At 45.3% G+C, this 21,221-nt stretch overlaps 1 protein-coding gene and 1 long non-coding RNA gene across 5 annotated transcripts in view; one reads left to right on the top strand and one right to left on the bottom strand.

Annotated features, from left to right (window-relative positions):
* Window positions 1-4,472: 4,472 nt before the first annotated feature.
* DMBX1 (diencephalon/mesencephalon homeobox 1) overlaps window positions 4,473-21,221 on the bottom strand; it is a 215,636-nt gene continuing 198,887 nt past the window's right edge. For 3 of the 4 annotated variants that reach the window (XM_077278248.1, XM_077278246.1, XM_077278249.1), the window contains exon 5: window positions 4,474-5,110. In XM_077278248.1, coding sequence (XP_077134363.1) covers window positions 4,710-5,110 — 401 coding nt within the window. In that variant the 3' untranslated portion in view covers window positions 4,474-4,709. Of the gene's footprint in view, window positions 5,111-21,221 lie in introns of all 4 variants that reach the window. The other variant, XM_077278247.1, reaches the window with a different exon arrangement.
* LOC143787711 (uncharacterized) lies at window positions 6,020-7,603 on the top strand. The gene is made up of 4 exons (XR_013218442.1): window positions 6,020-6,658; window positions 6,729-6,802; window positions 7,170-7,241; window positions 7,506-7,603. It is a non-coding gene; the product is annotated as an uncharacterized LOC143787711 (long non-coding RNA).

Genomic DNA, 21,221 nt, shown 5'->3' with positions numbered 1-21,221 from the left:
CTAGGTTTTACATTGTGGTTGTTTTTGCCCTAGGTTTCACATTGTGGGTGTTTTTGCCCTGGGTTTTACATTGCGGGTGTTTTTGAACTAGGTTTCACATTGCGGGTGTTTTTGCCCTAGGTTTCACATTGCGGGTGTTTTTGCCCTAGGTTTCACATTGCGGGTGTTTTTGCCCTAGGTTTCACATTGCGGGTGTTTTTGCCCTAGGTTTCACATTGCAAGTGTTTTGCCCTAGGTTTCACATTGTGGGTGTTTTGCGCTAGGTTTCACATTGCAGGTGTTTTTGCCCTAGGTTTCACATTGCGGGTGTTTTTGCCCTAGGTTTCACATTGCAAGTGTTTTGCCCTAGGTTTCACATTGCGGGTGTTTTGCACTAGGTTTCACATTGCATATAATTTGTTATAACTAACCACAGTTAGTTACTATGCCCGGGCTTTTCAGCTAGTATCTAATAAAACACAATATAACCGGTGCTCTGTGCTGGAAAAAGTCTACATGCAGGAGCGCAGTAAACTCCACTATATGTCCATATGTCCTATAATTTTTAGTAAGTGGCCATATCCTCACATGGGTTTTTTTTTACCTAGATTTCACATTGCGGGTGTTTTTGCCCTAGGTTTTACATTGCGGTTGTTTTTGCCCTAGGTTTCCCATTGCAGGTGTTTTTGTGCTAGGTTTCACATTGCGGGTGTTTTTGCCCTAGGTTTTACATTGCGGTTGTTTTTGCCTTAGGTTTCACATTGTAGGTGTTTTTGCGCTAGGTTTTACATTGCGGGTGTTTGTGCGCTAGGTTTCACATTGCGGGTATTTTTGCGCTAGGTTTCACATTGCGGGTGTTTTTGCAGTAGATTTTACATTGTGGGTGTTTTTGCCCTAGGTTTCACATTGCGGGTGTTTTTGCGCTAGGTTTTACATTGCGGGTGTTTTTGCACTAGGTTTTACATTGCAGGTGTTTTTGCCCTAGGTTTTACATTGCGGTTGTTTTTGCCCTAGGTTTCACATTGTGGGTGTTTTTACCCTGGGTTTTACATTGCGGGTGTTTTTGAACTAGGTTTCACATTGCGGGTGTTTTTGCCCTAGGTTTCACATTGCGGGTGTTTTTGCCCTAGGTTTCACATTGCGGGTGTTTTTGCCCTAGGTTTCACATTGCGGGTGTTTTTGCCCTAGGTTTCACATTGCAAGTGTTTTGCCTTAGGTTTCACATTGCGGGTGTTTTGCGCTAGGTTTCACATTGCAGGTGTTTTTGCCCTAAGTTTCACATTGCGAGTGTTTTTGCCCTAGATTTCACATTGCAGATGTTTTTGGCCTAGGTTTCACATTGCGGGTATTTTACGCTATGTTTCACATTGCAGGTGTTTTTGCCCTAGGTTTCACATTGTGGCTGTTTTGTGCTAGGTTTCACATTGCAGGTGTTTTTGCCCTAGGTTTCACATTGCGGCTGTTTTGTGCTAGGTTTCACATTGCAGGTGTTTTTGCCCTAGGTTTCACATTTGCGGGTGTTTTTTGCAATAGGTTTCACATTGCGGGTGTTTTTGGGCTAGGTTTCACATTGTGGGTGCTTTTGCCCTAAGTTTCACATTGCGGGTGTTTTTGCAATAGGTTTCACATTGCGGGTGTTTTTGAGCTAGGTTTCACATTGCGGGCATTTTTGCGCTAGGCTTCACATTGCGGGTGTTTTTGCGCTAGGTTTCACATTGTGGATGTTTTTGTGCTAGGTTTCACATTGTGGATGTTTTTGTGCTAGGTTTCACGTTGCGGGTGTTTTTGCGCTAGGTTTCACATTGCGGGTGTTTTTGCGCTAGGTTTCACATTGCGGGTGTTTTTGGGCTAGGCTTCACATTGTGGGTGCTTTTGCCCAAAGTTTCACATTGTGGATGTTTTTGTGCTAGGTTTCACATTGCAGGTGTTTCTGCGCTAGGTTTCACATTGTGGGTGTTTTTGCGCTAGGCTTCACATTGCGGGTGCTTTTGCCCAAGGTTTCACATTGCAGGTGTTTTTGCACTAGGTTTCACATTACAGGTGTTTTTGCGCTAGGTTTCACATTGCGGGTGTTTTTGCACTAGGTTTTACATTGTGGGTGTTTTTGCCCTAGGTTTCACATTGCGGGTGTTTTTGCGCTAGGTTTTACATTGCGGGTGTTTTTGCCCTAGGTTTCACATTGCGGGTGTTTTTGCACTAGGTTTTACATTGCGGGTGTTTTTGCCCTAGGTTTTACATTGCGGTTGTTTTTGCCCTAGGTTTCACATTGTGGGTGTTTTTGCCCTGGGTTTTACATTGCGGGTGTTTTTGAACTAGGTTTCACATTGCGGGTGTTTTTGCCCTAGGTTTCACATTGCGGGTGTTTTTGCCCTAGGTTTCACATTGCGGGTGTTTTTGCCCTAGGTTTCACATTGCAGGTGTTTTTGCCCTAGGTTTCACATTGCAAGTGTTTTGCCCTAGGTTTCACATTGCGGGTGTTTTGCACTAGGTTTCACATTGCAGGTGTTTTTGCCCTAAGTTTCACATTGCGAGTGTTTTTGCCCTAGATTTCACATTGCAGATGTTTTTGGCCTAGGTTTCACATTGCGGGTGTTTTACGCTATGTTTCACATTGCAGGTGTTTTTGCCCTAGGTTTCACATTGCGGCTGTTTTGTGCTAGGTTTCACATTGCAGGTGTTTTTGCCCTAGGTTTCACATTTGCGGGTGTTTTTTGCAATAGGTTTCACATTGCGGGTGTTTTTGGGCTAGGTTTCACATTGTGGGTGCTTTTGCCCTAAGTTTCACATTGCGGGTGTTTTTGCAATAGGTTTCACATTGCGGGTGTTTTTGAGCTAGGTTTCACATTGCGGGCATTTTTGCGCTAGGCTTCACATTGCGGGTGTTTTTGCGCTAGGTTTCACATTGTAGATGTTTTTGTGCTAGGTTTCACATTGTGGATGTTTTTGTGCTAGGTTTCACGTTGCGGGTGTTTTTGCGCTAGGTTTCACATTGCGGGTGTTTTTGCGCTAGGTTTCACATTGCGGGTGTTTTTGGGCTAGGCTTCACATTGTGGGTGCTTTTGCCCAAAGTTTCACATTGTGGATGTTTTTGTGCTAGGTTTCACATTGCAGGTGTTTTTGCGCTAGGTTTCACATTGTGGGTGTTTTTGCGCTAGGCTTCACATTGCGGGTGCTTTTGCCCAAGGTTTCACATTGCAGGTGTTTTTGCACTAGGTTTCACATTACAGGTGTTTTTGCGCTAGGTTTCACATTGCGGGTGTTTTTGCACTAGGTTTTACATTGTGGGTGTTTTTGCCCTAGGTTTCACATTGCGGGTGTTTTTGCGCTAGGTTTTACATTGCGGGTGTTTTTGCCCTAGGTTTCACATTGCGGGTGTTTTTGCACTAGGTTTTACATTGCGGGTGTTTTTGCCCTAGGTTTTACATTGCGGTTGTTTTTGCCCTAGGTTTCACATTGTGGGTGTTTTTGCCCTGGGTTTTACATTGCGGGTGTTTTTGAACTAGGTTTCACATTGCGGGTGTTTTTGCCCTAGGTTTCACATTGCGGGTGTTTTTGCCCTAGGTTTCACATTGCGGGTGTTTTTGCCCTAGGTTTCACATTGCAGGTGTTTTTGCCCTAGGTTTCACATTGCAAGTGTTTTGCCCTAGGTTTCACATTGCGGGTGTTTTGCGCTAGGTTTCACATTGCAGGTGTTTTTGCCCTAAGTTTCACATTGCGAGTGTTTTTGCCCTAGATTTCACATTGCAGATGTTTTTGGCCTAGGTTTCACATTGCGGGTGTTTTACGCTATGTTTCACATTGCAGGTGTTTTTGCCCTAGGTTTCACATTGCGGCTGTTTTGTGCTAGGTTTCACATTGCAGGTGTTTTTGCCCTAGGTTTCACATTTGCGGGTGTTTTTTGCAATAGGTTTCACATTGCGGGTGTTTTTGGGCTAGGTTTCACATTGTGGGTGCTTTTGCCCTAAGTTTCACATTGCGGGTGTTTTTGCAATAGGTTTCACATTGCGGGTGTTTTTGAGCTAGGTTTCACATTGCGGGCATTTTTGCGCTAGGCTTCACATTGCGGGTGTTTTTGCGCTAGGTTTCACATTGTGGATGTTTTTGTGCTAGGTTTCACATTGTGGATGTTTTTGTGCTAGGTTTCACGTTGCGGGTGTTTTTGCGCTAGGTTTCACATTGCGGGTGTTTTTGCGCTAGGTTTCACATTGCGGGTGTTTTTGGGCTAGGCTTCACATTGTGGGTGCTTTTGCCCAAAGTTTCACATTGTGGATGTTTTTGTGCTAGGTTTCACATTGCAGGTGTTTTTGCGCTAGGTTTCACATTGTGGGTGTTTTTGCGCTAGGCTTCACATTGCGGGTGCTTTTGCCCAAGGTTTCACATTGCAGGTGTTTTTGCACTAGGTTTCACATTACAGGTGTTTTTGCGCTAGGTTTCACATTGTGGGTGTTTTTGCGCTATTTTTCATGTGTTTAGTGCAATTGTTACATAAGAATTTGACTCCTTGAGTACGAGTGTGGCCCAGGAGCCAGGTTTATTATACATTCACATGACATGGGACGTCTCACCCGGAGAGCGACGCTGCCGTCTGTTCTCCACATGAGCTCTGCTACTTACATTCAATGACACCACAATGAGATTCACATGGTTCAATGCTGCCATATCTGTGGGTGACGCTCGGGCACCGCAGAGCGTCCAATATGTGGTGATAGGCACATGTGGTTCCAGCACCGTTAGTTGGGTAACGTGTCCAGTCCCAGGGATGCCGCATGCTGTTTTGCGCGCAGCCGCAGGTTTTCAATACTTGTAGTTTTGCTGTTGAGACTCGGCATGGCCCCAGAGCTCTGCAGGACAGGCGCGGACCACACTTGCTGGGCGTGGGACAAGGATTGGTAGTAAGACTGACAGTGCAGGGTGCTGAGTGGTGTCATGCCAACATTCATACCAAGGTAGGGCACAGCGGGGGGACTGGCCATGTCAAACGATGAGTAATGAACCAGGTTGTTGGTGGCCGCCATGTGCTGCCGAAACTGTTCTTGAAGGCGAAACAAACTGAGAGGAGAGGAGGAGTAAGAATGAGATGGTGGGAGGCAGGAGCTGGAGGTCGGCGCCATCGTGCTGCTGACTGGGGACTCTGCAACAGAAGCGGAAATTGTCAGCAGATAGCAGCAATCACACTATATAATACCGTACGCAATCGCCATATCCACCATGACCATACTATATAACCATGCATGTCATGTGTACAGCGCATCGGTAATCTCCTACAGTCACATGGTCTCCGATATATACCACAGGCCGTATACACATCCATAATGTCACACAGGGCAGCCCTGGGGGCAACTGGGAAATGTCTCAGGCCAGTATCTCCAGAAAGATCACGGCCCTTTACAAACCAGAAAGTGCGCTCATACCAGTCCTGCATTCTCCGAGCAGTTTCCAAGGACTGAAGTGTTGAAAGACCTTTGGAAACATCATAGTCATGTGACCAGAGGTCCTTTACCATTGAGTACGGAAGAACTAAAGAGAACGCCCTGTGTCCGAACACTTCGCTTCTGTGCGTAACTACAGTGTGGATAACATGCCATTTTAGTGTGTGTATAACATGCAGGTAAAACACGGTGGGTGTGTAATATGCAGTGGATGTGTGTAAAACCTGTGTGTGTATCATGTGTATCGGTTGTGGAGAAGGTTCCCCGCCCTAGGAGAGGGGGTAATCACGTGAAGTTGCTTAAACAACGTGAAACGTTCTGGATCTATACTCTAGATACCTTACATCATCCACGTGGTCTGAACCGTGAAATGGATTGGCTAATCTGACTTTATATTTTATATAGATGAACTGACCTTACGCACATATAACTTCCGCAACTTGTACATCTATGACGGTAAGACGCATACCCCATTTAAACCAACCAATTTTTTTCATTTTTTCATTTTTCTTCAACCCCCCCCCCCTTTTTTCAATTTTTTTTCATTTTTTCCATTTTTTTCATTTCTTATTCTTTTTAATTTTTATTTTTTATTTTTATTTATTTTTTTCTTTTTTTTCATTTTTTCAGTTCATTTTTTTCATTTTCTCATTGTATCCATCATCACATTTTTTTCAGTTATCCAAATTTTCAGTTATTTCATTCAGCCTCTTTTTCATTTCTTTTCAATTTTCCATTTATTTCCATTTCCTTAATTTCCTCTTTTTATTCTATTTATTTTCATATATCTACAGTATATTCCATATTCTTAATGTGACTGTTTTTCTCCTTCTTCTATACATATGGTTTGGACTCCTACCGTTTACTTGTTTATCTATGGCTAATAATATGTATGTTCTCAGAGGGGTCACTATTCCATTGTATTAAATACTAGGTTCTTTCTTTTATATACACACATTGCATCATGAAGCCCCTGCCACATGTGACCATATGTAGGCTGACACACTCAGCACCTAAATTCTCAGCCACATGCCACTGCGCCATCTGGCCACAAGTTTTACTTTCACTTTCGGTTTCCCACAAATGCGCTCAGCGCATGCGCCCGCGGGCACCTCACATCCGGTCATATGACCGACTGGATTGGGGACATTTTCAGTAGTCCTCCCCCTGCCTAGACACGGACTGTGTCGGCATATCCCACTCATCCACCAACGCTGGCTCGGCACTCCGGGATATGTAACCGCAAGAAAGTAAGATTCCATCGCTCCAACGGATGAGTAATGTATTTACCTATATTGAACCTCATTCTCTTCTTTACAGCGCTATCTTCCCATAGTCTCCCACACAGGGTCTCAGCCACCTGACCTCTCGGTCCCACTATATAGACAAGACAGGTACTATATTCGCTTCCATTGATTTGCATATGGACATCTGTTGACGCCCCATTTCTGGCATCTTACACCCTGTTTACCACTTTCTGCACAGCTCTGACCCGAGCAGGGACTACAGTACATTGGCAAGTAATGTATTCAAACTACGCTGTTCATACGAAATATACTATATAATTTCCCACTATATCTAGATGATCCAAAAGAACTAGATCTAAGGGGCAGCCTTTTTGGGCTCCCTTACTCCAGTATTGATGGAACATGCATATACACTGTAGCCATTACAAGCACCGTTTCATTGCCATTGACTGTTATCCCGCCTGCATGCACTAGCTGTGGTTTACCGTACCTTATACAATATTATTCCTTACAGGTGCATCCATTTGGGTCTCTTATCACATTTTCCTAGCCATACAAACTTGTATTCAACAGATTCACTCTCTGGGTATGTTTAATGCTCTTATCCGTCTGTATGTTATACACTTTACCTCCGCTAAACCCGTCTCTTGTCTAAAGACCTCATGATGTATAAACCCTCGACCTTACCAATTGAATTGAACATTGTCTTTACTTTGGCAAGTGGATCTCATTTTTGCGAACCCTCTTGACATGTATCCGTAAAAATGTATATTTGACCTGGCAATTGTACATATGTATATATTTTTTTGTCTGATTATGTCTTTTTGTTTGTTTTCTCGGTCCAATACAGCAATATTGTGAACAAGGCCACGGGTTGGCCGAAACGTTGTGTGCCTATCGCTTCAATATGAAATTTCACTTGTGAATAAACTTTCCACTGTATCAAGCAACTTTCAATATACGAGTGCAGTGACTATTTTATTCTATAATATACAGTGTGGTGTGTGTGTGTTTTTAACAAGCAGTGTGTGAGAGACATTTCAGTGTTTGATCTTTTGAGATTTACTACTTCCAGGAAATCTCCGCCCCTGGGGGTCACAGGCGGGAGATATCACCGTCATTTTTTCCATTGTGATTTTAACTGCACACACGACCTGGTTTGCACCATCTATCAGAACGTTATTCAACTGGAGGGATTCTAGTGGCCCCACGGCGGTGAGTGAGTGCGTCACATCCGATACAGAAAATCTCATAAATGTTGGATCGCTATAAAACTCCAATAAGACCCAACCGGGGTTCGGTCAGCGGACGAAAAACACACTCACAACGGGATGGAAGTGGGGAGAGAAAGGCCCAACTGATAGGAAAATGGGAGATGGTCATCACCTGAGCTCCAACCTGAGCATGTCCCTGCACTCCGAAATGCCCTAAGTGGGTCCTTCCCCCCCACCGCTGTCAGTAACCTCATCCCTCGCTGTCACCTAATACTGCCATGACTAGTGCACTGGCCGGCCAGGGGCGCTAGTCTCACCAATGCAGATAATACCACACAGCATATGTATATGAATAAGCGGGCACCGTCAATCAATACAAGAATACTGGGATCACCCAATGCATACAAAACAACAGAGCACAAACCAAAGAAAAAGTGTATGCATGTCAAGGTCAGATCACCTTGACCTTGAGAAAGATACTGTCACGATATTGTATGAAATATACTATTTAAGTTAGTCTCTCTTGCCTGTTAGTGCCATGCGGTGGGCTAAAACCCCTCCCTTCACTCTGTTTTGTTTGCTGAAGTGTGTGTGAAGCTATTCTTCTCAATGCTCTGCCCTGCCCCCCAATCCCAGGAAGGTTTATTACGCTTGCATAGGCACAAATCTCCCTTTTAAACCATGAGGTCCTTTGTCCTATTATTGTAAGATATTGGGCCCACGATGAAGGCTAGCAAAAGGAAAAATACCTATTGCTAAAGTCCATCGGAGCATCTATCCATCACTGTAAGCATGAGCTTCTAACTCCATCAGGTAAAAAGTAGGGATTTCTCTGTAATTATGCATCACAAATAGGACATATTTGATCTCATTAGAATGCCAACGTTAATACAAGATGAATGCTGGGTGTGTTATGATTCTGACATGTTCTGTAGCAGAGATACAGGCATTAGACAAACTTGTGTTACATTTACTAAGACTGAAGAGGTAGGAGGGTCTGGGTAAACCAACCCCTTTTTGTGATGTCATCAGGCTGAGCTATAAGTCTGCCAGGCACCTTAGCCTGGAGTCTGTCTGCTGGAGTCTGTGTGAGCCTGATCTTACTCCAGACCTGATGAATTTTTGACATTTGGGAACTCCGCCCACTAGCCTTGTTGCCTGCAATGCTCTGAACACATGTAAGTGTTGATTTCTCATGTAATCCTTATTTAATAGTTACCTTGTACATATTTGCAATTGTCTCATTTTGTAACATCCTTGTAATATTTTTATATAAACACTGCCTAAACTTTATGGGGTATAATATTTAATACTAGTTCGTTCTTCATGCTCTAAAACGTACCCTAAGTCTTCTGAAGGGAATTACGCTACTGTTTTGGGTTAGCTTCGGACCCGTTTAATCGAAGCTGGTGGCAGTAATACCGTGCACTGTGCCTTTGGGAGTCGTTGTAGCGACTGCGGTGTTGATAATTATTGTTCCTGTGGGAACAGTGGGAGTATTTATATCGCCTCGTTGCAGCGTGCCCAATAGCCAGTACATAGCAGGCAGCCTTTCTGGCGACTAATTACCCTAGGCGCAGTACCTAATCTGACCTGAGAGTAAGGGGGGCGCCAGAGAGCTGCAAGTCTCAAGTGGAACTGTAAGCGGGATATACATAAATCCCTGCAGTTCATGGTGTATTGAAGAGCAGTGGGATACCTAAAATAAGCCCCTGCTGTAAACTAAGAGGTCAATAGCCTTGTGTGTGTTTTTTCATCACATTGTAGCAGTGGAGGGATAACTAAGATAAGCCCCCTGCACATGTGATAGCCGTCTGTTGGCCTAAAGTCACCCCGATCAGTGACGTAGGGGTGACGGTCACGGTGTGAATCGTGACATATTGGTGGGAACCGTGAGGAATGTTGACAGACACCCTGTTGTGTGGATACATGTGGGTCTAGCACCTACTCTGCCTGACTGTTCTGCCACATGGAGGCGACCATGACCTTAGAATAGGGTAAAGTATTTGGTCTTACACTGGTATCTCCAGTGGCAGTCTCTCTATCTTTAGGCCTCATTTTGCACTTTTTATGGACCATTGTACCCACATGGGTCTATATTATGATCTGGTGAGTGTGATGAGGGTATTATGTTGCTTATGTGTCAGCGCTTTACACATTACTCGTTAGCTTCATTCATTTACATCTATGCCTAATGAGGTCCTTGCAGCTGACTGGTTCCATATAACCCTCTCACAAGAGGATGGTTTGAATATCTAAAGCTTACTATATGATAGCAGCAGGTATACTTGTATATATATTTCGTGATTGCTACCAGCCTGCATTTCTTTATTCTTATCTGCAAATCTTTGCATCGGGCTTCTAGTTAGAGGTTTGTTAACTATCAAATATTACGGCATGTCGGACTCTGGTGTATTGTGCACATCATTTGTAGGACCCATACTCTTTTGATTGTAATCGGAGTTGTGTATTTTTTAAATGTCTTTAATGGTTTTTGTATGTGGTGGTTTTCAATAAAAAGCATTCTTATATAACACTTCATAAAAAATTCTCTTGGTGATCCCCTTCTTTTTTATGCATACACTTTTTCTTTGATTTGTGATAATACCACACAGAGCACAGTGACAAACACGAAAGGGACGGGGTAAAAACAAAACTTAGCTTCAACTTCCTCTGCTGCAAAGCACTGCACAGCAGAATAAAGGCACCAGGATCACGAGCGCACCAAACCAGCTGATGCACCACAGCAGCCAGCAAGCTCAGTCCTTGGTCACTGTAGATTGCACAATCACTGACAGTCAGCTGATGCATCAGGTGACCATTTAAAGGATTGTGGGAGTGGTCACCACCTACATCAGCTGACCTAGCCACTCTGCAGTTACAGCCCATTGCCGGGGGGGGGGGGGGGGAGGGGAAACTAATATTAACCCCTGCTGGTCCTGAAAGGAAAAAGCTACATATAAGACAGTGAAACCAGAGCTGCCATGAATCCAAACATGGATTGTGGCATATTCATTTCTGGACAATGGAGACAACACAGCTGGGACCTTCTCATCAGGATCTTTTGATGGGAGGAAGCGCATCCCGGTGGACACAATTCTCCTTCCTGGAACAAAGGAACCCCTGCTTTTTGGATATACAAATTGTAGACTGTATGTGTTTTCTCCACAGTAGATATCCTGTTTCAATCACCTGTTCACGGCAGGGAGTCCCGGCTTCAAAGGGTGTTTTAATGAGTTTTTCTCACTAACAAGCTATACGTAATTTACTCTCTGCCCCAGATGTCCCATGAGGTCAATTTCAAAGAGTTTGAGTGTCAACTCCTTTCCCCGTTGCTCTATGTGAGAGGGATGCCCCCTCTTTGTAGATGTCATATGGATTTAAATTTTTTTCTATGACACCTCCCTCTTTTTGAGGTGGCTTGGGAGACTGATTAACAGATCACCCCCCCATGCCCACTTTACAGCCCAACTTCCCTGGATCCCACAGTACCTTCACCTTCTGAGACTCAGAGATGGGCTTCTCATTGAGGTCACTCAGAAAAAGTCTCAAACTCCTGGCTACAGGTATCCAGAAGCGACGTTGAGGCTCCAACCTCACAGGAACCCTCTGGAACCTGTTCTGGGTCAGTAACTGTCCTTTTATCCCACTGGCTGACGAGAGTCCAGAAGGCAGGACGTTACCTGCGTTCCAGGCACTCTGACTGCAGGTGACAGCGGCTATGTAGGCTGTCTCCCCAGGGGAAACCATCACTTTCCCATTAGCCTGACAGGCTGCAAGTAACCATTTTTCCTGACCCTGATAGACTGAGGATACTATTTTTCTACCACTCTGACAGACAGGGAACAGAACTTTCCTGCCCCCTTGACAGGATGTGGCTAACACTCTTTCCCCACCCTGACTGGCTGTGGGACACACTTTCCCTCCATCTGGACAGGCTGAGGATAAAACTTTCCCTGCCTCCCCTGTTACCCCTCAGTAGTAATGCCAAGGATGGGGCAGCTACCACCAGCCATGTCACCGCCCGTTGTGACACTGGTCGGCTGCACGCGACCACCTTTCTCATGATCCTCATGCCTATTCCCATCAAGAGACTACAGAGATTTTAGTCCACCCAAATCTGTCTTCTGAGCCTAAAGTAAATTTACAGGATTGCTTTGACGAAGACTGAAGTAAGCTTTCCAACTTTATTTCTTCATGTAAGTTGTATTTTCGTCTCTGTCCTGCCTCATTCGGAGGAGTCACTGGGCATTGTTCTGTCATTGCTCTGTGGAGATCCTCAGGCTTGGGCATTTTCTCTGCCTGAGGATTCTCTAGATTTTTCCTCAGTTGACACTTTCTTCTCTGCTCTGGGGATCATTTATGATGACCCAGATAAAGTTGCTGTTGCTGAATCAATGATCCACAGGTTGGTAAGTGGAAATCATAAAATGGAGGACTTCTGCTGTCAGTTCAGACATTGGGCAGTGGAAACCTGTAATGACCCAGCTCTCTGTAGTCAATTCTGCCAGAGTGTTTCTAGCCAGATTCGAAACATGATGGTTTATAGTCCCTCCTCATTGTTCCCAGAAAAAGGTATTTCACTGGCAGTGCTTTTAGACAGATGTCTTAGTGATAAGAGCGCATTTGAGGGTGTTTCAGTGACTTCTTCCTCTCATCCTATTGAAACAGGAGAACCGATGTAAATTTGGGCCTCCAGAGAGTCCAAGGAGGGAATTGAACTTGGATCACCTGCTCGTCTCTGTCTTTACTGTGGTTGAACGGGTCCTGTAATTATTCAGTGTTTCAGATAGAATAATGAACTTCTTAAATGTAAAGAGAAAAATAAGAGATCATTAATATGTAAGGACACTCTTTCTAAGGGTACCGTTACACTTAACGATTTACCAACGATCACGACCAGCGATACGACCTGGCCGTGATCGTTGGTAAGTCGTTGTGTGGTCGCTGGGGAGCTGTCACACAGACAGCTCTCCAGCGACCAACGATGCCGAAGTCCCCGGGTAACCAGGGTAAACATCGGGTTACTAAGCGCAGGGCCGCGCTTAGTAACCCGATGTTTACCCTGGTTACTATCGTAAATGTAAAAAAAAACAAACAGTACATACTCACATTCCGGTAGTAAAAGCAGAGCGCAGCGGTGACGTCACCGCTGTGCTCTGCTCTACGGCCAGCACTCACAGTCAGTGCGGGAAGCAGACGGCGAGGGGACGTGACACCGGAATGTGAGTATGTACTGTTTGGTTTTTTTTACATTTACGATGGTAACCAGGGTAAACATCGGGTTACTAAGCGCGGCCCTGTGCTTAGTAACACGATGTTTACCCTGGTTACAAGCGAACACATCGCTGGATCGGTGTCACACACACCGATCCAGCGATGACAGCGGGAGATCCAGCGACTAAGTAAAGTTCCAAACGATCTGCTACGACGTACGATTCTCAGCGGGGTCCATGATCGCTGCTGCGTGTCAGACACAGCGATATTGTATGTAGATCGCTGGAACGTCACGGATCGTGCCGTCGTAGCGACCAAAGTGCCACTGTGAGATGGTACCCTAAGGGTTTGACGTTATCTCTCATACATACTAATGTTTTTTCCACAATTGTCTTTGGTCACCACAGCTGGGGTTGTAGTTACCTCTGCATTTGGTGATTCAGGGTCCACCTTAGGCTACGTTCACATTAGCGGCGCCCGCCGCAGCGGCGGGCGCCGCAGCGGCGCCGCATGCATCATGCGCCCCTATATTTAACATGGGGGCGCATGGACATGCGGTGCACTTGCTTTTTGCGCCGCATGCGTCCCTGCGGCGCCCGCGTCGGGTCGCGGAGGACGCAGCAAGTTGCATTTTTGCTGCGTCCAAAATCAATGAAAAAAAGGACGCATGCGGCGCAAAAAGCTGCGTTGTGCATGTGTTCACATTTGCGCTGTGCGTTGCGGCGGCGACGCTGCGGCGCACACCGCAAATGTGAACGTAGCCTTAGATCTCATTGACAGCAATTTTGCTATTGAGTGTGGGTACAGTATCAGCTCTGGGTCATCCTAGTCAAGTATTCACAATTGATAATTTTCCCCTTACCCAACATCATGTTACTTGTAAGGTTGAGAAGGTGTGCAAGAGAGTGTGTTACACACAATATCTACCGTATCTCATTCATGGTGTTCCCTTCATCACCAGCTAAAGTTGTGTTGGGTTTGCCCTGGTTGGTGAAGCACAATCCTTCCATCAATTGTGAGACTTGCAATGTTATGTGTTGGGGGAATTTCTGTTTTTCCAGTTGTTTATCTAAACCTCAGGAATCCACGAGATCTCTTCTTCCAGATTTTATTCAGGATTTGAGGATGTTTTTTCTTAGACTGAATGTGAAGTTCTTTCCTCGCATAGGTCATATGATTGTGCTATCAAATTTATACCAAGGGCCAAATTGCCTTAATCTCTTCTGTTTAACCTCTCTCTTCTTGAAGGAGATGCGTTGAAAGAGAGTACATTCAAAAGAGTCTGTCCATGGCTCACATAAGGCCTTCCACCTCACCACTCACTGTAGGATTTTTCTTTGTTAAGAAAAAAGATGGAGGGTTTGCACCACTTTTGGATTTTAGAGAAATTAATACGATTACTGTATGTAATCTTTACCCACTACCTCTTATTCCGGATCTATTTAATCAAGTAGCAGGGGCCGCATGGTTTTCTAAACTGGATCTGTGACGGGCATGTAATCTTATACGTGTTTGCCAAGGTGATGAGTGGAAGACTGACTTGAATTCAACCGAGGGTCACTTTGAAAATTTGGTTGTGCCATTCGGTTTGACCAATGCTCCAGTAGTGTATCAGAACTTCATAAATTATATTTTTTCTTCTTTAGTGGGTAGATATGTGGTGATATACTTGGATGATATCTAGATTTACTCTGCTTCTCATGAGGAGCATCAGGAGAATGTTCAACAGGTGCTTAAAGTTCTTTTTGACAATCATTTATTTGCCAAGCTAGAGAAGTGTCAATTTATGGTGCAGCAGATTCAGTTTTTGGGTCATTTTGTTTCTGTTAAAGGTTTGTAGGTGTCACGGAGTTACCGCGACAGAGTGGTACCAGAAGACCGCAGCGTCTGATGGTTCCTGCTCCACCGCTGAGAAGAAGCACTTCTCCAGTATATTGAATGTTTGTTTTCTTTCAGCAGGACAGTGGTTAATCGGCCATGTGGTAATCCCTGCTTTCAGCTGTGCTCGGTTAGCCTCTCCTCTCCTATAAAAGCTAGGCCTTCTGGTCAGATCCTTGTCTGAGTTAGCACTTGTTAGATAGACCTGGAGTAGTGAGGAGCTGGTGTCTGGAGAGCTGGAGGAGTTTATTGTACGACTGTTGCTTGGTTTGTATATTGGAAATTCCTCATCCTTACCTGCCAATTTTCTTCTCCCGTCCTTCTCACCCTGGTGAATACCTGTTATTTGTGAGAGTATATTTTCTGTGAGTGGAGTTTTCTTTTACCCTTGTCTTGGTTCCCCTGTCTGTCGGGTTGGTGAACTGCGGTACACAATAGCGCCTCTCTTCCCCGGGTGGGGAAGGGGACAGACGCAGGGCTGCAGTTAGGAGACAGGGCAAGGGCGGAGGCCCCGGCATCCTCGCCATCTGAGGTATCCCGGGGAACAGGGGAGTTAGGGCGCCCCCTAGTGCTAGGGCCAGGAAAGGTGCCCCTGGTCCCAGTTTACTCACCAGTCCTATCATGACAGTAGATGGATCCCATTAAGGTACAGGACAACCTTGACTGGGTACATCCTACTAATTTTAAAGCTTTACCAAAGTTTTGCTAATTATTATCATAAAAAACACAAACATTTCGCTTGGTTTGAGTTGGTATACATGCAGCACATAAATGCATGTTCATATTGGCCATAAAACATACATACAAAACCTACAAGAAACGAAATGAGCAAAAACCCTGCTGTAACTAAATAAGTAAAAAGCAAGTGCATTTAAATAACAGTGGTTCTTAGTAATACTGTTTTTGATAAAAAATTGCATAAAAGCCATCCCACCGTCGACAAGGTGACTCTGATCGGGACAGACCTACACTGTCTAATATAAAAAACCTTACCATCTGTCAGCGTTGACCTCAGTGTGTGAATAAGGACAGACAAAAGGAGCGGGTCCCAACCAGTGGACACCAGTCTAGGGAAGCCTTTAAATGCAGCTGCACCGGGGCCTGGAAGTGGAGGGGGGCCCCTGCAGCATGGCTAACACTGAGGACAATCTGGCCTGTTTCTCCAGCTCTGAGGTTCCAGGGGTCTGTAGCCAATTTGCCCTCATGTGCGGTGGGCAGGGAGCAATCCCTGCTACCTACAGGAGAAAATGGCAGCGGAACGAAGCTGCCGGGATCTGTCCTCTGCTTCCTGCCTGGCGCTTTTTGTCTGACACAGCCATGCGGCTGGATGACCTCAGCATTCAGCGAGCGCCTGTGTCAGATAGATAGCTGCCAGCGGTGAAGATTCTGCAGGGGAACATGAGGCGTGTGTATGTAGGTGTATGTGTAGGCAAAGTCGGGGGTGGGGTGAGCGGTAGTGGGCGGGTATAGGCAATGTTGGTGGTGGTGAAGGCAATGATGGAGGTGGTGGAGAAGGCAATAATGAAGGTGTGGGAGAAGGCAATGATTGAGGTGGTGGAGAGGACAATGATGGAGGTGGTAGAGAAGGCAATGATGGAGGCAGGGCCAGCGTTAGGGGCAGGCAGACCAGGCAGCTGCCTGGGGCCCCCGCTCCCCCAGGGGCCCCCAGCTAGCGGCAAGTCACGCAGCCGCAATGGGGCCCCTGTGAGGCAGGGGGCACGCCTGCCGCCAGCGCTGACTCCCCTGCCGCATTGAACTATACCGGCGTCTGCCGGTACAGTTCAAAGCAATTATGGAGGAGAGAGCATCACCTGACGCTCCCTCTCCCATCATTCCCCGCTCTGCCTCTGACACGGCGGGTGCGCGTCATCGCATACTCACTGTGTGCCAGGCAGTGCGGCGGCACCCACCGACACAGGAGCAGGGAGCAGCGCGGGCTCGGGAAGAGAGGTAAGGAGCTTGTGGTTTTTTTTGGTTTTTTTTTACTGGACTGTGCGGCCATTCTCGGGAGGAGAGGCAGGGAGGGAAGGGGGATGTGAGCTGTATACTACTTTATACTACAGGCAGTGCTGTATACTACTGTGTGGGCAGTGCTGTATACTACTGTGGGCAGTGCTGTATACTACTGTGGGCAGTGCTGTATTCTACTGTGGGCAGTGCTGTATACTACTGTGGGCAGTGCTGTATACTACTGTGTGGGCTGTGCTATATACTACGTGGCTGTGCTATATACTACTATGTGGGCTGTGCTATATACTATGGGGGTATATTATATTCTATGGGGGAGGCTGTGTTATATACTATGTGGCTGTGTTATATATTTGGGGGGTACATTATATTTTATAGAGGGGGCTGCATTATATTCTGTGGGGGGCTTTACTAGATTTTATGAGGGATGATTGCATCATACCCTTTGATGGGGCTACATTATATTCTATGGGGAAGTGGGCTGTATTATGTCCTGTTCGGGGCTACATTATATTCTATGGGGGGGCTGTATTATATTTATATTCTATGAGGGGTGATTGCATCATACTCTATGAGGGGGCTACATTATACTATATGGGGGGCTGCATTATATTCTATGGGGAGGTTACATTATACTCTGTGGGGGGGTTACATTATAATCTGGGGTGGCTGCTTTATACTCTGGGGTGGTGGCTGCATTATACTATATGTGGGCTGAATTATACTGTATCGAGGACTATGGGGAATACATTATACTATATGAAGAACTATGGGGTGCATTATACTATGGGAAGTGAATTGTACTACATGGATGACTATGGTGGTGCTTTATACTATATGGAGCACTGTGAGGAGTGTATTATGCTATATGGAGGACTGAGGAGTATATTTTAATATATGGAGGACTATGAGGAGGGTATTATACTATATGGAGGACTATGGGGCACATTATATTATATGGAGGACTATGGGGTGTATTATACTAAACAAGCAAAATTCTGCATATTCATTGAGTGATTGGATTGTTTATGCCGGAATAAAAATCATTGTTCTCAGCAGCACATCACCGGTGTAAACTGTAGATGTGCTGCTGATAACATGATACTGTATGGTGATCTATTAGTGATCTATTAGTGATCGTTCTGTCCCCTTCATTCTTTCTCAGATGGTGGAAAGAGGCCGGGAAACAAGCGACGAATGACTTCAGTATTGTCGATCACACTCATTTAGCGGCCTGAGATCAGCGCATGTAAATACAACCGAAATGCTTCTGTATGATGTGCAATATGTTAGCATTTGGGGCCCCATTTTAAACTTTGCCTAGGGCCCCACTTTGCCTAAAACCGGCCCTGGATGGAGGTGGGGGATAAGGCAATGATTGAGTTGGTGGAGAAGGCAATGATGGAGGTGGGGAGAAGGCAATGATGGAGGTGGGGGAGAAGGCAATGATGGAGGTGCTGGAGAAGGCAATGATGGAGGTGGGGGAGAAGGCAATGATGGAGGTGGTGGAGAGGACAGTGATGGAGGTGGTAGATAAGGCAATGATGGAGGTGGTAGAGAGGGCAATGATGGAGGTGCTGGAGAGGGCAATAATGGAGGTGGTGGAGAGGGCAATTATGGAGGTGGTGGGAGAAAACAATGATTGGTGTGGTCAAGAGGGTAATGATGGAGGTGGTGGAGAGGGCAATAATAGAGGTGGTGGGGAGAAGAATGATTGGGGTCGTGGAGAGGGCAATGATGGAGGTGGTAGGAGAGATCAATGATTGGGGTGGTGACGAGGCCAATGATGGAGTTGATGCTAGAGGACAATGATTGGGGTGGTGGAGGGCAACGATGGAGGTGATGGGGCAGGACAATGATTGGGGTGGTGGAGAGGTCAATGATGAGGGTAGAGGAGAGGGCAATGATGAGGGTAGTGAGGACAATGATGGAGGTGGCGGTGAGGGCAATGATGTGATGCAGGGAGGAGGACAATAAGGCATGTGGGGGATTGGGATTGGAGGAAGGGATGAACTTGTCATGGATTTAGGGGGAGGAAGAGAAGGACGTTAGATATAGTTGTAAATGATTTGGGTGGTGGAGGAGGGTGTTGAGTCCATGATAGTGTCCTCCCTAATCTCAAAATTCATTATGATGCTATCGAGGGTTTAAAATTAATTGAGGAGAGGAGGCGAAAAGGTGCATAGGACACTTTATAATGAATTGAAAGGTGGGAGAAGACACATTCAGGGACTTGTAATGAATTGGGAGGAGGCAGAGGATGCTTAGTACCTGATAGCATCTTCTTCCACCCTCAAATTCATTATGATGCTATCAAGGACTTCTAATGAATGATGGGGACACAGGACAGGACTAAGACTATGTGCACACATTCAGGATTTGCAAGAAAAAATTCTGCTGCATGTCCTAATGTGTTGGTAGGAAGAAAGTTGCGTAAAATACATAATTTTTTTTCCACATTTTTGCCATGCTTTTGTTACGTATTTTTCCCCATTAGTACAGGTGAAATTAAATACGCTGCAAGAATTGACATTATGTAGATTTTAATCTGCTGCTAATCTGCAAGGAAAAAATAAGCAGCGTGTGCACGAGACTTCAGGGATCTCAGTCACTTCACTTGTACTGTAAACTCTTGCACATTTTCCGTGTGCACATGGCCGTACAGGTAATTGGGGAGTCACAGACTGAATAATTAATATTATTGGGAGTCAGAGATTATAGGTAATGGGGGCACAGTGCTGCTTATCACTTTACATTTTGATTGGTGCGTGGCTAATAGTATATTAATGGTGGGGTACATATCTGTATTCAGGGGGAGACACATGTAGGTATACAATGTATGTGACCTTGTTATTTTCAGGCCTGCAATGATCATTGTGACAAGAAGAGTCGTGGCTGGGAGATGTCGACATGAAGATCTGACCAGATGGAGAAGAAACAGCTGAAAATTGCTCTAATCAGATTGGACGTCAGCGGTAAGGGCCTGGATGTGGATATTATTCTGTATCTGCACTGTGTGATGTGCAGTGATAATGTTATCTAAAAAATCCTTTATTCTACATTCTCACATTGGTGTGAAATGTCCGTGTTCTTCCAGGTTTTTTATCAGACAGAATAAGAACTAATAGAGTTTTATAGGTCCATTCACACATACATGAAAATAAGGGATCTGAGAATGTTTTGCTCTGTCCGATTTTGAGGATCAGAATAGGACATGCTCAATGCGTCTGTAACAGCTCGCGACACACTGATACCGTGCACAGATACAGAAATGTACCCTTGTTATGTATACACAGTCCCTTAGTGTATAATGTACTCACTTATTATATATAGCACAGTCCCTTAGTATATACAGCTTTGGCAAAAATTAAGAGACCACCACATCAAATTCCTGTCATGGCCGCCCAATCTCCAGACCTGAACCCCATTGAAAACCTCTGGAATGTAATCAGGAGGATGATGGATAGTCACAAGACACCAAACAAAGAAGAACGGCTGACATTATTGTACCAGGAGCGGTGTGAGAGACTGGTGGAAAGCTGCCAAGACGCAGGAAAGCTGTGATTAAAAATCATGGTTATTCCGCAGAATATTGATTTCTGAACTCTTCCCCCTGCTCTTCTCCATCTACACCTTCGGCCTGGGACAGCTTGTAGAATCCCACGGTTTGCAGTATCATCTCTACACTGATGACACGCAGATCTACCTATCTGGACCTGACCTCACCTCCTTACTAACCAAAATCCCACAATGTTTGTCTGCTACCTCAGCCTTCTTTTCTGCTCGTTTTCTAAAACTGAACATGGACAAAACAAAATTCATCATCTTTCTCCCATCTCACTCTACCCCTTCACGAGACCTATTCATCAATGTCAATGTCTGCTCACTTTCCCCAGTCCCACACGCTCGGTGCCTCGGGGTGATTCTCGAATGTGCCCTCTCTTTCAAGCCTCATATCCAAGCCCTTGCCTCCTCCTGCAGGCTCAAACTCAAAATTATTTCCTTTCAGGTGCGGCTTTATATACTTTGCCCCTGCTGGTATTTCCTTCTGGTGACATTCTCATTTGGATGTCCAGCCACACTACCATTGTTAATGCCAGTCAGTGAAAGTCCAGCTAGGGCTTTTTTCTCTGCTGATCATGCTTTTCACCCTGCACCTATCTTCTGTTTCTTGGCAGGGAGCAGGCAGCATACTCTCTAGCAGTACATACCTTATATTTTCATTTTGTATTACGTGGTTTGTGGAATCTCTTCCTATCTCAGCACTCCTTCTCTTCTGTAGGTAAATT

Source organism: Ranitomeya variabilis, chromosome 8 (assembly GCF_051348905.1).
Source record: "Ranitomeya variabilis isolate aRanVar5 chromosome 8, aRanVar5.hap1, whole genome shotgun sequence".
In the NCBI taxonomy this organism is placed as follows: domain Eukaryota; kingdom Metazoa; phylum Chordata; class Amphibia; order Anura; family Dendrobatidae; genus Ranitomeya; species Ranitomeya variabilis.
This window is presented reverse-complemented; position numbering and strand designations above follow the sequence as displayed.